Source organism: Telmatherina bonti (assembly GCF_933228915.1).
Source record: "Telmatherina bonti genome assembly, chromosome: 13".
Classification (NCBI taxonomy): domain Eukaryota; kingdom Metazoa; phylum Chordata; class Actinopteri; order Atheriniformes; family Telmatherinidae; genus Telmatherina; species Telmatherina bonti.
The window spans coordinates 23,385,106-23,401,667 of record NC_136611.1 but is presented as its reverse complement, the minus strand read 5'-3'; the positions used below and the strand labels follow the sequence as shown (position 1 = coordinate 23,401,667).

General features: G+C 40.0%; 1 protein-coding gene across 3 annotated transcripts in view; it reads left to right on the top strand.

Annotated features, from left to right (window-relative positions):
- rtkna (rhotekin a) overlaps window positions 1-16,562 on the top strand; it is a 55,916-nt gene that overhangs the window by 13,782 nt on the left and 25,572 nt on the right. The window contains exon 1 of one of the 3 annotated variants that reach the window (XM_079251334.1): window positions 2,487-3,136. The exons of the other annotated variants lie outside the window; for them this stretch is intronic. Within the exon in view, the coding sequence (XP_079107460.1) occupies window positions 3,041-3,136 (96 nt within the window). The 5' untranslated portion in view covers window positions 2,487-3,040. Of the gene's footprint in view, window positions 1-2,486; window positions 3,137-16,562 lie in introns of those variants that run through there. 3 annotated transcript variants of the gene reach the window in all.

Sequence of the window (16,562 nt, the reverse complement as noted above, 5' to 3'; positions counted from 1 at the left end):
TTTGTGAAGGCTTTGAAAAAAAAATGTATCCGAGTCCATCTTGTCGAGGTGCTAATTCACATTGCTGTTGACCAGTAAAAAGAAAAAGACCATGTAAATTGTAATAAACTTGAATATTCTCTTCTGCCTGTCATTTGTTATTGGACACAAAAAGCTTTCATTCATCCTGACAGGCTTTTCCTTCTAAATCAGTTTAGGATTAACCAGCAAACAATGCCTTCATGAATGAAAATACAAGTCTATAAGTATTCCCTTTTTTTTTTTCTTTTTTTTCTTTTTTCATAACATCCATTAAACACTCTAAACCCCAATGTTCCCTTGGTGGACCATGATCAGCTAAGCCTTAGCTCTGACTTAACTTTGTTTCCTCCAGCTGATTAAGTGCATGGACAGGAAGTCTTCCATATTCCTTCATGCATCCGTTTGGAAACAGCAAAGCTCCGGGTATTGTCTTGAAAGCAGTGCCGCTTTAGCAGAGCTTATTATGTAACGAGTCAGTCTGTATTTGTGTGTTCTTATGTGTGCATATTTCACATTGTGATCAAACATCCAAGTTGGTGTTGGATTAACTGATATGTGTAATGCACTGGTTCCACAACTCTCTCATGGCAGCCAATTAGCACATCTGGCTCTGCTACAGCCATAAACCACTAATCCAGTAACACATCAGTAGTTAATCGCTATTTAACATTGCATAATCCCAGCAAAGCTGAAAGGTGTTTGGACTTTCCACAAATCATTAATCTGGGGTCTCCAAATACCTGAGTTTGCCCCACCCTTAGTGTCTCTGGGCCAAGAAGCAGCAACACTCAGTGTTTTTGATCTGGTTGCCTGCCAACATGCCAGTAAGCCCTGTCATTGAGATAATGGCTATATTCTGTCTGTTTTTTGTTCAGCCTCTAGGCTTTTGTCATGTTCATCTTTGTGTTTTACTACAGATTTGCCAGCACACAGTCTGTTTCAACAAGCTGCTACTACTGTATAACAGGAAGCTGGAGGAAAAATCATATAGATTTACTCATTTTGAAATAATACATATTATTTTCTCCAGAGTATGCTTTGTGGTTTGTTCAGTCTTTGGGGGAAAAAATACCTAATATTTCAATGCTAAGTAAGAACAGCTGTTAGAAACTCAGCATCGTGTCAATAAAACCGTTAAACCTGCCTGAACAGAAGCTCAGTGTGGTCAACAAACCTGATTACAGCTTAGATTAATACTACAGTCGCACACTTTGTTGAATCAACTCAGAGGGAGTTGGCTAAATACGGGTTTACACACCGTGGTTTGTATATCCAGTATTTGCTCACCCTCTCACAAGAGTTTCAAAATGTTTTTTGAGCTCCTGTAGCCTTCTTCTGTACACTCAAGTGAACTATTTCTCTTTCCACCTCAGAACAGTAAATCTCCTGTCTCACTGCATTTGTTGGTGCCTGCTGTAGATTAGCTGGGTGATTTAGAATGTCAGGGTGGAGACTTTTCTCGGGGAAATGACCCAGCTTGAAAGGGCTCTCACAGACCCTTTGTTTTCACCTTGCATGTGTAAAAAGTTAAGAGCACATGTTTCAGGGTGCTTGCATGGAAACAAGCGTTCCCAGATTTTAAAGTGATGGATTTGATCAGATCATTAGCTTCCTTCTGGTCAATCCTGAAAATCAGACAGTTTTTAATGAATTAATGTGGCCCGATGTGAGCTATGTAACATAACGGCAGTTTCCTGTTATGAGGCTTGGCTTTGAGCAGTTTGGTCTCACACACGCCACACAGAAGGATACACATGTCTCACACACAACAGCTGTATGTAGGAGAGCTATACTACATATCCGACCTGCTGATTTTGTGTGTGTATGAATGTGTGTGTGTGTGTGTGTCTGTGAAGAGCAGAAGAAGCAACTTTCCACAGACAGAAGCGGAACACAGAGTGGACTTTATGTCTGAGAAGTTACATGGATCAAACTTTTTCTTTTCTTTTTCCAACTTGTCAACTCCAGATGTGAAGTTAAGTAATAGGAGCCAACAGTCTTTATGGATGCAGATTTATTACAATGAATGCTTTTCCGTTGAAATTTTACAGGAAACAATGTAGGCTTTAATATAATAATAATAATAATAATAATAATACAGCTTTTTTCTGTTTGATCACGTTTGTGTGAGCTACCAAATCAATATTTTTCCTTACAAAATATCTGTGCGCAAATATTTAATTTCAAAGCAGCGGAAATTAATATCCCATTTTCCTCTTGACTTGCCTGACATTTCACGGTGCATGTAGAGATTAAGGAGCGCTTGTTGACACGCTTGTAATTGGTCCATTTATTATAAAGCTGGTCGCAAGAAATTGCCCACCCCCGCTATGCTTGCGAGCTGGTTCGGCATTTGCTATTTACTTTGGGTGTTACTACAGTAATCTTACTCTCTCTCACGTTCTCCCTTTCCTTGTTCTCTTCAAAGTTCATGATCACCACCGGAGGCGCGTTGTATGGGTTAATGTAGCAGCGAGCAGGGGAGCGCCAGGGCGCGCACACTGAACTACTTGTGCCGATCCCTCTCCCACAGAAGCGATGCCCTTTTGTGGAGAGGTCTCTTGTCACAGAGGACAGACGGCATTCACAATCGGGACACAAGGACACAAAGAGAAGAACTGCATTTTTAAAAGGCTCCATTCTTCCCTCGCTGCCGCTGGGTGTTGACTGTGGGTGTTTGAGAGGATCTTTGTTGCCCAAAGGAAAGTGAAGAAGAATAAGCTCCGTGAACGAGTTGGGGGGATTTTTACGGTGAGGGTTACTGCAGTACATTCGATGTTGTCATCCAATCTACCTCAGTCTGCTTTTCTCGGAGTTACCAGCCTTCTTTTTTTTTTTTTTTTTTTTTTTGGATGAGGAGAGGAGCTCTTACGCATAGTTTTACGCACTGATTGTGCACAGAGATGACCGCACGAGGCTCTCAGGATGAACTTTCTTTCCGGGGTTCCTGTGGGGTAGAATTGTAATTCTGTCACTTGACTTCACAAAAGTATTTTTGCGGGGAATACCTACCACAAGGATGCCAACAGACAAATACGCAAACATGGAGGAAAAACTGTGGATACTAGAGGACCTCAACATGATGTACATCCGTCAGATTGCTTTCAGCTTACAGGTAAAAGAAAAAACTAAAAAAAAAAGCTCTCATTGTTGGGTGACTATCACTTGCTACTACCTCTTTGCAGGCAGGCTGTTTGGTGTCATTTACACACTTTAAACTTCTCAGAAATGCAAACTGGGGTGTTTAAAGTACGTGTGAGAAAGTGTGTAACTATGTGGCTTTTTCTGGTGTTGCTGATAAATGAAATGTATGTTCAGATATTTTTTTAAATCACAGTAGTCTCTGTTTTAACTGACAGTGTGCAACTGTGCTTGGTGTGTTGTAAAGTTCACTGAAGTGCAGCTTAAAGAATCTTTCTGTTAGACAAACAAGTGGCTCTCACGCTGGTGTGGTCTTTTGCTTTACAGATGGCAAAGCTGTCACTGACAGCACACAGAAAACAACACTGCATGCCATCCATGTCTCCCTCTTTCTCTGTCTCCTCTTTCAGCCAGGGCTCACACACAGTTCACAGCTGCACATTTTGCGCCTCATGGTTCCCTGTGGGGCTGTGTGTGTGTGTGTGTGTGTGTGTGTGTGTGTGTGTGTGTGTGTGTGTGTGTGTGTGTGTGTGTGTGTGTGTGCGTGTGTGTGTGTGTGTGTGTGTGTGTGTGTGTGTGTGTGTGTGTGAGAGGGAGAGCGGGTTCATGTTCTGAGAAAGGAAAGGTTTAGCATTAACTCAGTATCTTGTCACATTTTGCAAATCTACACAAACGTCGTTACTGACTGAGGGGAAATAGTTGTTAAGATTTGCCTCTGTTTAGTTTTTAACAGAGTTAAAGGAAAGTTTAAGGAATTGGAGAGATAAGGTTGTTGGAAATGTATCAGGAAATTCAGTGGGACTTTCCACCAAATCTTTCTGCATTTTCTGGCTCCATAATAAAAAGAAAGATATGTGTCTGTGTTGCAGCTGCAAAGAAGTGTAAAACAAAAAAAGCTGTTTCTCACAAGGTGAACTGAATTTCTGTCCAAAAAGCCGGCGCATGGGAAGAATGGGAGGTTATATCATTCATTTGATATGCTAACCCTGATATTTGTTTTCAGTTAGTTACCTACCAAGTCACCCACTTGTCCATGTAACTTGAAACTTGGCAATTCGACGGGTTCCCAGACATTCATCTGCCATGTGTGAATAACATTTAATGGTTGTTTTCACATAAAAAACCTTTTCAATGCCCCAGACAACATCAGCTTGTATGAAGTTTCTCTGTCTCGATTGTTGTGGTTCCGTAATTCTTTCAGTGTCTATTAAACTCTGATTAAACTTGTGTTTAATGATAAAGTGTTAGAAGAGTTTTTTGAAAAGCTTTTATTGGAGCCCATGGCCTGAAATAGTCACAAACGACTATCACGAGTTGGTTTTTAGCAACAAGTTGATCAAGTAGTAATGAGGTTAGTAGGTGCTGTCACGCAGCCTTTCTTTGATTTTGAAAAAAGAGAAAAACATGTTTACTGCTGAGATACAGGCTGGAAAGTGGCGCGTTGTCTGATTATTACATCTCTGACATTCTGGTGGAATGGACGCATTCCTGTCTGAAGATTTTCATGCTTTCGGCATTTTTGCTGTCTTACTTTTAGTTTAGTCTTTTGCTGATTCAATTACAAGGGTAGACATTTGTAATAACAAGAAGAATCCTCACTAACCAGATGGGACCACCCTCCTGATGGTTCCCCTCCCTTACAGGGAGTTAAGGGGGGGGGGGGGGGGGGGAGGGGGGACGCCTGGCTGCTGAGGAGCATTACTCTGCAGCACTGAACAAGAATTTTGTTTGTTGGACATTTTTGTTGTTAGACAATCACTTGTTTGCTCTCAAATGTTGATTCATTCAGTCATCCTCCCTCGTTCCCTCCTTCACCACATGTCTGCTCAGCCTGGGTGGGTTTATGAGACAGGGATTCTTTGTATGTGGCTGAGCTGCATAGCCCACTCTAACTGTAATTTCAGCAAGCTATAGATGTTTTTCAGCTGCAGGGGTCTTTCATAAACGTCCTGTTGGGTAATCAAGATTTGCATTTAATAAACTGTAGATCCTTTCTCCTCTGCTTATGTTTTCCCCTTGTAGCAGCATGCAGTATATCTGCATGCTTGACAACCCCTTGCTTTAGAACATGCATACACATTAAAACATATCAAAACAACCCACATTAGTTTGTTGTTGCTGCTACACAAAAGGAGACTTATATTTCAAACAAAAGTTAAAGAAAAGATTGTGCATACATGAGTTCCAGCGATCCTCGGGCATGTTTAATTGGTGTGTCAGTTGGGGAGAACAGCTATTGTGTTATTTTCAAGCTCAGTTGGAAGTAAGATTTCTGCTCTTCAGGTTTTAACAAGTCTGTTGGAATAGCAATGACCACATTCTTGGCTCTAATGCACTGTTTCTTTCTTCTTCCTCCCTTGTGAAGCCCATGAGACAGACTCTTCTTTAGGCTGTATACTAAATTAAAATAAAAAAAAGAATACAGAATTTGCCTCCGAGCAGAGATGGTTGATGGGAAACAGGAAATGGTCATGTGTAATTACAGTTTCCCACTGGGAGAGAGAACATAATTTCGTTGAACCTTCCAAATAGGACAAATATACACCATTTCCTGCTATGAAAAACCAAGTTACACTTGTTCTTTGCTTATTTACTTCAAATCTAATGCATGTTTCCAGCAATTATTGGCCCAACAGGCTTAGTTCCTGCTTTCTTTTCCCTTTTTTGTGAGTTATCTGGCTACCGTTGGTCATGCCATGATATTATCAAGTCAGTGATAGCATATTTGTCTAAATTGGGAAGTGTAGACAACTAAAAGTATGTATTTGATCCAAATGTTTGTTTAAAGAGCAACACTCCTATACTACAACGGTGAGAAGTTAACAGCATGCTGTGTAACTTTTGGCCACTAGAGGCGCTAAACCTGTAAATTACCACACTGTTGCAAAATTAAACAGCCTCTACTATAGATTATAGTTTTGAGTATCAAATGAAGCAGTGACTTTGGCACAACTCATGTCAATCATTTATAGCTGTACCAACATCAGCATCAGCTCTTAGCTTATGAGACATTACAGTCGTACTGCTTCCTATTGAACAGCGTATGAAATGTCTAAAACTAAACCAGGCCAGTTGCTGCTGTAATTTCCAGACTATAGACTAATCTGCCCCTTTTTTCATTTAATTTGAATCCCGTGGCTTAAACAATGATGTGGCTAATGTTTTTTTTTTACTGCCTAATGAGTCAAAAACACGTTGATATGATGCAGCCTCCCAGTTAAAGACGATCAATCTGGCTGTTGAAAAAGGAAATAGTGCTGCTGCATGCTCTGTAAATATGCAGCTTATATCCAGGCACCCTCTGTAGCCCAGATAGCACGGTAATTGTTCTTTTACTACTTTGGTATTTATGTGAATTATAGGAAATACATTTATTGCATGCAAACAGCCCAATTTGCGCAAATTGTTTAGGGAGTCACATTGACTTTGGTCTGTAGCTGATTAGCTTCAACTAGGCGCAGGTGCTTCTATTAAACAGCAAAATAAAGACACAGATGTTTACTGCAACATTTGGTATGTTTGCACAACAGGCGTAGAACAAACTTTCCGGCCTAATACTGAGGCAAACAGAGTGGCTTTTGCATTGTACCGTTCTTTCATCAGACTCCAATCATTCCTTGACAAGGTCGACTCGTGTCTTTCCTCTGGAGCAGTCCCTTTCCCGCCTTGTCTTTCTGGCCTCACAGATACCGTTGCTATCTTCTTACTTCGTTCAGCCATGAAAAATGTTTGTTGGAATTGGAGGAAACGGTAGCAAAAAGCAGAGTCCTCTGTGTTTATGGGAGCCATAAAGCAAAGCGCTCCAGGTCACATGATCCCATGAGAGAATGATCCACCCCTGCAAAGTTAAAGTGGTTTCTGAAGAGGAAAGCCCCCTTGCAGCGCCTGCGTGCATCAAACACTCTATATTAACCCCAGAAATCATCCATTATGACTCACATTAGGCTAATGTTTGGGTCAAAATTACATGGTATCCCTTTAAGTTAATTGTCTACACTTTGTAAAAAGAACTAAAAGTGTTTTTCTTATCTGTTCAGCTTTTACAGCATTATCAAACAATCTTTTAGAATAATCTATAAGTTTATGACACTAGCAAACAGGGCGATAAAAATGTACTTTAATATTTTTTAGCAAGTCCCATAGAAAGCCCTAAATACATGTTGACCCGAGCATGCTGTCGTTGCTGACGCTCATCTCTAACTTTGGTTGACTGTGAACTCACACGGTGTCATTTTATCGGCTAAGGCTTGACCTCTCACACGCTCCAAAGCCCTAAACTAAGCTCTGGCAATGCCTCAGATATGTTTACAGAATCTGGACACTGCAAGCAGCATGTAATATCCATTTGCTGATACTGATTTCAGAACACTCATTAAATTTAAAAAAAAAAAAAAAAAAAAAAGAAAAGAAAAGAAAAAGGTCCTGTATGTTCTGCTTGAAGCTGCACTGACATCACTGCCAGGAAGGAATCGTTTGTATTATTCAGTGTGCTCCATTGCACTTATGTCAGGGGCCTGAAGACACACTTTGGGATCGCAACATTTCACTATGGATTATAAAACCCTCCACATGTCTATCAGCCTTAGTAAGTGATATGTCTCAAGCACAGTCCCTGCAGACCCCAACGATCTCTTGCCTTTTTAAATGCAGGGTGTCCCATTGGGGCAAAGGGCCAAATGGACAGCAGTTAATCCTTGCCAGCATTCGGAGAGTGTTATCCACTTCCTTGCAATAGGAAAAAAAGATCACACACTTGTTATCCAATTTGATATTCTTTTGTTAAACTTCACAATTTGCCATGACAAAAAAAAAAGCCTCAATCCAGCAGATCAGGATCAATGTATAAATTCATAGCAGTTCGAGGGGTGTGGGGGTGGGTGTTTGTGTGTGTAAAAGTGTGTTTGTGTTAGTTCAGCTGCTGGTTGTTCAGGTGGTTTACAAGGCTACCACCAGAAACAAGTGGAAGGTGTGTTAAAGCTCACAGCAGTTGCTCTCGAAGTCTGAGCTGCTAAAACACATTCCTCTACAAGCCATAGCCTCATAGTGCACCACTCCCCAATGAGCTCATCTAAATGTGTTTGTTTGTGCAAGAGTGTGTGCAAGAGCATATCTGAAAAGAGTAATAAGCTAATACAGTAAGCTATGTAAGCTTTTAATTCATTAAAGGAATTAAGTTTATCACCTTGGATTTCAGGAAGTATGAGGGTTTTTTTTGTTGTTTTTATTGGCTATGTTAATTTGTTTGGAATTCGATGAACTGCTTTTGAAGACTTGTTGCTTCAGTCTAAATGAATATACATAGCCATGTTTATTCAGGATTAATGTGTATGTACATATATTTTTTGAGTTGTTTGCTGTGTGTCTTTGGCATCTTGTATATAGTAGTTCTCAGTTATTCCAACACTGGGTGCCAAATCCAGGTATGGTGAATGAGGAAGAGGAGAAAGCAGGCTTTGTATCGCATCACAGACTCGTACTGCTCTCCACCAACCAAACTGCCTTCTTGGAGCACAGTCCAGCCACCTCCTCATCACAGTTATCTTTAGTTCTACTGTCTACCATCCAAAATCAGCTCGCACCACCAGCTGGCCCTTTTTCTGCACCCAAACATTACTTATTAGGGGTGGGAAAATCGAATCGAAAAATCGAATATCGGGATTTTTTGCTTCACAATTTTAAAATAGATTTTTTTTTTAAAATAAATACAAATAATCCATAATAAATTTTTGTCATCTTTATTGTTTTTATCTATCTTTTTACTGTTCTTCTTGGGCATTATAGCAGCAGAATGATGCTCTGGCTACTGTGTTGTCTTTTTTTAAAATTTTTTCCTGTTTTTAATCTTCAAAAATCAACAATATCAAAGAATTGTGAGAATCTCAATTTAAATCAAATCGGCACCCAAAAAAATCGGAATCTGATCGAATCAGGACGAAAACAGCCCTATTACCTATACCTCCATAGGTGTTCCAGCACTGCTGTATCCCCCCCCAACTGCACCCCAGCCATCGCCCAGTCGGCGGTTAGGAGGAGCAGTACAGGTCTGAATAGGAACTCTGTGTGAGCAGGAACAAACTGGATACTGCGGGCTGATCCAGCTTCCTTTGAAAAACAGCAGGCGTTAGCCCGGAGAGTGAGAAGGAGAAAACACCAAACCAAATGTGTTGTTATTGGAAGATCAGCTTGCCTCCTTGCACCTTTTTAGCCCGCCTTTATTATTTTTTTCATTCACTTCTCCCATTCCCACTTTCTAAAAGCATTTGACAGTTTTGCTCTACTGTTCTTCTGTCTCCCTGCCAGCTCTAATCCTGTGTTTCACAGCTGTATCCCGCCCTTCTGTATAATCTGTCTCTAATCCCTTTCCTCTGTTATTTCTGTTTTGCCAGAAAATGTGCAAAGACTGAAGGAGGAAGAAGTTTTAGAAGTTTAAGCCTTAAAAACGGGAGCCACTTAAGCTTCAGACAGCAGGCATTTGTATAAGTCAGCAGATTGAATCTAAATCTTTGTTTGACTTCTTGCATTTATAAGCCTAAATGTGAATGTTCTCCAAAAGCTTTAGTCAATATTAAAGTCAGAAATTATTCTGAAGATGGAAGTGGGCTGGATGGTGATCAATAACTAATGGTAATGTACTAAATCATGTCTGTTGACAACTTGTTGCTGTGCTGTTTACAGAGATAATGCTTGTATCTGCCCAATCTTTTTATGCTGTTTTCTTGCTTACGTGTACGTAATTGTGTGCCAGATTGCACATCATGCAGTAAGTTTATTGATCTGTGAGTCTTTGAGGACTGTGTAAAGTGTATTTGTGGGTGTTCCTGGATGCATCTCTTTGTGTTTATGTGCTTCTCTTCTCTTTGTCCATCTCACCCATGCTTCTCTGGAATAAAAGTGTCCTGCAAAAGAGAGAGTGGGTGGAGATTTGAAGAGGCGGATATGAAGTGCTAAACAAGAGCTCTCTAAAGCAACAATTACCTCCATTTAAAGCAATGCATTCCCCTGGTGAACATTCTCCTGTAGTGGAGAGCACAGGTAGCACAAACATCAACCCTGTATAAATAAGGAATGTGTGTTGTTTGTGTTAAAGCAGCAAGCCAAAGTGTGTAATTGAATCACTGCTCACAGCAGGATCCTTGGCCAGTGATGTGCTGCATGGATCTGAACTAGTGTCTGAGGTGGCGTCACTGGTGGGTGGGTGAGTGGGTGGGTGTGTGTTTGGCAGGTGGATCAGCTCCGTCCGCTTAGGCAGGGCTGCTGTCAGACCATCTGAGAGTTCAAGCTGCTTTCATCAAGTATAAGAGGGAGTTATTAAGGGCCTTCTTTAATGATGCAATGCTTTTAGTGTCTCTGTCTCCATATCTAATTTCTGTGGCGTCTGTGAGATTTAATAAACACTGTAAATTGTAGCTTGGCTGTTTTTAATTCTGACTGAATTTAATGTTTTGAAATGTTAAGTCACACAAGGAAAGCTTATTAAGCTGTGGTGAATGTCTTGCCTTGAAAAGATGGATGGTGTTGCTGTTGTGGGTAACCTACATCTGACCTGTCGCAGGGGAATTCCAGGGTGTGGAGGTGGGGGCAGAAGCGGGGGGGGGGGGGGGGGGGGGGGTTAAGGCTATGGTAGATTTGAAGGGTGAAACAGCTGAAAGGAACCTCTTGTTGTTTTATGAGGTGTTGATAGGCTGACCAGAGCTGTGTATCCCCCACTAATAAAAACACCCCTCTTTCTCTCTCCATGATGAAATCAGTGGAACTCTCCACTGAGGTCAGCTAGATGATGTCATGTTTGGTACTCGGGGGTTAAAGGCCCAGGGTCATATTCGGAGATGCTGTGTGTTTGTAGGAGGGGTGAAACCCCTTGAAGCTTGGATGAATTTGACATGGACTTTTGTTCTCTTGGCTCTCTGCAATCATACACACACTGCTTTGACTTAGATCCAGTGCTTTAAGTATGCACTTTTAAATTCTATCCCTTTGCGTACTGGGGCTATTTTTTACAGCGTATAGTGCATACTTTCTTCAGCAATCAGTATACCCTCCCACGACTTCATCACATATTGCAGCTTATATTTGTTGATTTTAATAAAAAGTCGCCTCAAAAGAAATGTACTGTTAAGACCGGTTTAGACGCTCAATGCTTGCTGTAACTCACAACGTCACATCGCACGTCACCTTGTTCACTCGCTTCTGTGTCTACATTGAAGTGGACGTGCTTTGGATGAGAGTAAAGGCGGAGAAAAACTATGCGGCTGTAATGTTACAAACTGGAGCAGAGTTGAGTGATGACAGTAGTACTACTTAACAATCATTTACTACACCAGACAATGAAGGTCAGATGCTGCAAACTAAGTGTATGGCTGGTCAGTATTTTGAGTTTTTGAAGATTATTTCTAAATTAAAGATAATATTGCTAAGTGGCTTGGACCAGGCCTAATGCTTTGAAAAATATATTTCACAGAGGAAAAGTGTAATAGTACTACACTGTTAAATTAGTCTGGTAATAAGCTAAATAAGTCTAAATGTATAACTTTTTTTGTTTCTAACCCTTTCATTCATAGTGACCCCGTAGTGGCCACCTATTTACAAGCTTTTTTCTTGCATATTCATGAATGAGAAGGGTGTTTTTTTTACAAAAATGTGAAAAATGTTGCATTTTTTAAATATTTATTCATGCATGAAAGGATTAATGAACTTTAAGTTTATGTATTTTCTTTTCTGTTATGTTTAATGTCCAAGTGTCTCCATGGCACTTTGAATTTGGCAAATGTGGATTTGATTTAGAACTTGCTGTGTTTGTTTTTTTTTGTCATTTCTGTGCTATAAAACTATTAATCTATAGATCAATTTATAGATCTACATATAAGTATCAGCCATGTTTTTGTCCCATATTTGCATGACAAACTGACAGCAAGTCATTAAGGGAGTACCAGCACTTATTTTGTTCCACTTAAAGCACTGGGTATATGTAATCTTATCATCCTTAACAGATGAAAAGGTTAATCCATCTTACCTTACACAGGTCCGACAGAGCCCTCTATTGGTTATGGGTAAAAACAGGGCTTGATATGATTGGTCGAGACATAAAGCTGAGCAGATCAGAGACTCCTTATTAACCCGTTACACCAATCGCCTCTGTGTCATTCGTCAGTATGTCAGTGGACACAGAATGGCTGTTGGTTATGCAACTACACAAACAGGTTTATCATGCTATTTTAGGCCTACATGATAACACACACATTCAGGTTGTGTCCTCACAGTTGGTGACTACAGTTGCTGTTGTGAGATCCACAAGGGCTGTCATTTAGTATTTATACATACAGTATCTCTGGATATAATCCTTGCTGATGTAATGTGCATAGTACATGAGTACATGTGACCAACACTGTATGTCTCATCATGTTGCTAGTTAGTCCTCCTGCTGCAGATATTTAGTGTTCTTTGGTTACAGTTACATGACTTCAGTCCTATTTAATATCCTACACAGGTTGCCGTGCTCCTGTTTGACCTGTAGCGAGCTGGAAGGCTTAGCATCTTCTACACCTATTTGAATTTTGAAAAACATCATTTAAAGGAGTCATAACCTTGTCTTTTCATGAGTCCACTGTCCCCGAAGTGTTTTTAAATAGTTTTTTAAAAAACTTATTAAACCAAAAAAAAAATTAAAATGTTTTTTTTCTGACCCTTTATTCATAATAAAACTTTTCTCGTGATATTTCATGCGAGATTTTGAAAAACATAGATGTTAGTTTAAATAATGTTAATGAAGTGCACGCTGATTGATTGCTGGAAGTCCAACACCGGAAGCGGGGGGGCGGGTCCAAGTATCTCCGATGCTAAAAACAACAGCTAGTAATAACAAGCTAACTGACAGCAGCAGCTTTCTGAATTCAACCATTTATGTTTGAACCGGACTCGGAGCCTGAGAGAGAAGATGCCGAGATGGTGGAAGGAGCACGTTTACAACAAACTGTCTCTGAATGGTAAAGTCGTCACTTTGTTGTCTGCTCACCTTGATGTAAAGTCAGATAGCATGTTGACAACGAGGCATGTCGTCCATGTTAATATCTGAATTTTATTCTGTGTTGGACCATTTTTTTAAAAATATGAATGTACTTCTGAAAAAAAATCCAAAGTTAGATCTGTAAAAAATGAAGTAATGTTGACCGCTGCATATAGACATGCAGACTCCTGCATCATCTTCACTGCCGTCGCCTGGGTTCCTTTTCTGCATAAAGCCAGATACTGACATCAAAACAAGCAATAAATGTTTTTAGGTGTAGAAGAGGGGAGTGTTTAGGCCTAGAACAGGGGTGGGTTTATGCAATTAGCTTAAAAACAAAAAAAAAACTGCCTTGTGGGCAGTTTTGCTGCGAACAAAGCGGCCAGATGAAATAACTCGACAATCTTCAAAAGAAAGGCTTGCAGGGATGTTACCACTTCCGTCCAACACCAATACATACGTTTTAACTTGGAAAAAGTGCAATTTCCCGGTGGTGACCCCTTTAATTAAATGATGCATAATTTGCCTGCACAGATTCAGTTTACTTTCCCCACAAATCTGGGAAATCAACTGCAGCACAATTGCTGAACCCAAATTAAGGCCTACAATTTGAAATGCTCTTTGTTACAACCAGTGGTTTTCTTTCAGATAGAGCAAACTGCCTGCATAGTTTTATTTCTGATAAAATCTAGTGACATAATGAGCAGGTTTTTTTTTACATTATGCAAAGAAGAATGTTGCAAAGGCAGATGAACGTGATAGAAAATGTTCAACTTGTACATAAAGCAGAGAATAAACAAACTTAAGTCAACTTTTTCCAGCCTTGTTGCTACAAAAGAACAGTAGGACTACAGATCTGTACTGCTCACATGTGTAACTGCACATAATGAACTCTTTATCATGACAAATTGCCAGTAAAGATGAAAAAGCTGCTAAATAAATTTCTTTTTTTAAATTCATTCAAAAAAAAGAAAGAGTTTAATGTACTTTACTATAGTGTAATCCATATCCTGTATGTTGAGATATTTAGCCATATTATTGCAGTGATTGCAAAAAGCAAAAATACCTCAAGGTTTTTAACAGCTGTTTAAAATATATGGTACTTACTGAGGGCTATCTTCACATTTTTGTGCCTTCTGTGATTCACTCAATGTGAAAGGGCCCCTTAGCCCTTAAATCAAATGAGTCTGTGAACACAGTGACTAAAATATATAGGAATCACTGACTTGCCCTTTAAGAGCAGCTGTCAATAAATGCCCCAATTTAAATTTTCTCAAATCAACAAAAATATGTTGTTTTTTTTTCTTCAGGTTTCACTCAATTATTGTGCAGTTATTCTTCATCTCAAGTATTATCTTACTATTTTTAAAAGTGAGAAAATTACAAATTCAACAAACAATATAGAAACGAGTTCTATAATTAGATATACATGACATGCTTAACTACACTGGGAAGGAAAGAGTTGAGGCGGACATTCAGTAGCAGCATAGAGGAAGAGAAATGTTTGTTTTGGGAAAGGATTGTATGTGGTGAATCAATAGGAAGTGTTCAGTTCTCGGAGGGGGAGGGGTTGGTTTAGTCAGGCTGGAGGAATGTCCTCTAATCATAAGAAATGTCATGCGATGACATAGGGAATGATGCTGTCATACCCTCAGCTGGTCCAGATGGGTTACACGGCAGCCAAAACCTGACACACTGCGCAGTATACTTGCATCCAGACCTCCTGAATATTCTCCCATTCATATTTATTGCTTTTTGAACAGTATAGAATATAAATATGGATCATTTAAACCAACACCGGTTTGCTTGTTAAATCTGTAAAATTCTGTTTTGGTGGGACTCATACATGTAAGTGAAAATATGCATCCCACAGCACTTCTGTGGCTGGATTCCTTTGCACAGCCACTTGCTTATAAACCTTAATCTGATTAACTGCAGGATATTTACAGCGCTTAAGTCTGAAGTTATCTTGGGTCATCTTGTTTTTGTTGGAGAAAAAGAAATACTATTTGACTCAGTTACTACACTTGTTGCCGTATGGTTCTTGTGGCTTCTGTGGGAGTGTCCTGAGCCTCCAGCTTGGGCAAAAGGCTTGCATTCATCCACTTAACTGGACTTTGCTGTTGCTGTTCACCAAGCCTGCCCACAGACAGCCTCTCTCCTGCACCATCTCTAGCCTCCCACACATCATCTGCTGCATCTCTGGACTGCGTTCCACTTCTCATCTCGCCCAGTAACAACACAACAAAACAAATGTGTGCTTTGTCATCCATGTGCTTGCATTTAGAATATTAAAACGAAAATGGGAACAATGCTTGATGCTTTGTTTTTTCTTACTCGCAGAGGTTTGAAAGTATGTCCTGGACACTCCATTCTGAGTTTCCAGTGTAGATTTCCTAAAGCCAGACTTGGCTGATTCCACCTAAACTCCTGGTTTATTCCTGCACCTAAATCTAGAACTACTCCTTTTTCTTTTTTTTTTTTCTTTGTGCCCACAAATCACTCTCATACATCACCACTTGACAAAGCGATACGCTCAGCTGCACACAACTTCCCCATGCACCCATACAGGCCATGCACTAAGCAGGGAGAGGCTTGGAGAGAAAATGTGCAGTTATACTGGTGAAGACTGTGCTGCCAATATATACTCTACGCCAGATGTAGGCTGTTGGCTAGTAATTGTTCTTACTTTTAATGTGTCCCATAAGAGATAGAAAATGTTGGCAAAAGTAGCTACTTTAATAAGTGTATAAATTCTGGAAGGACTTTTCACTGTGGTGACACATTATAGTGTCTGTAATACTCTGGTTGACCTGTATCAACTTGCATGTAACTCTATTGTGTTTTTGACAGATATATTTCAAATTTACAGTTATGCAAACTTTTATTTATAAATTGGAACAATTAAATACATGGTTCTTGTCGTCGTAGTAGCTCTTGGCATGTTTGCAGCTTTCTACAGAGATGATATTCTGCTATTTTCCAATCTTATATAAATTACTGAACGACGGTGTGAGAGAAAATGGAAGTTTTGACTGTACTGGGAATACAAATAGCATATTACCCAGTTTCATGTGGAAAAGAGAGGGAAAAAAAGTTGAGTCATATAGCTTAAAAAAGAAATACGTCCTTTTCCAGTGTAGGCGGTGTAGGCACATAACGGCCACTGTAGACTTTACGCACACACTCCAACCCACTTCAAACTCTGGCCCAAGTCAGGGCTGCCAAATCCTTCCCATGTCTGTCGGTCATGGGAAGAGAAGTGTAGAGAACATCTGACAGCATCAAACTCCGCGTTTTGGCTTTCTCAGTAGGCTGACTCTTCCTACAACGGAGATCATATTCCTAAAGGACCCGGCTGGACACCGCATTCAGACACACTGTGTTGGTATTTCACCCT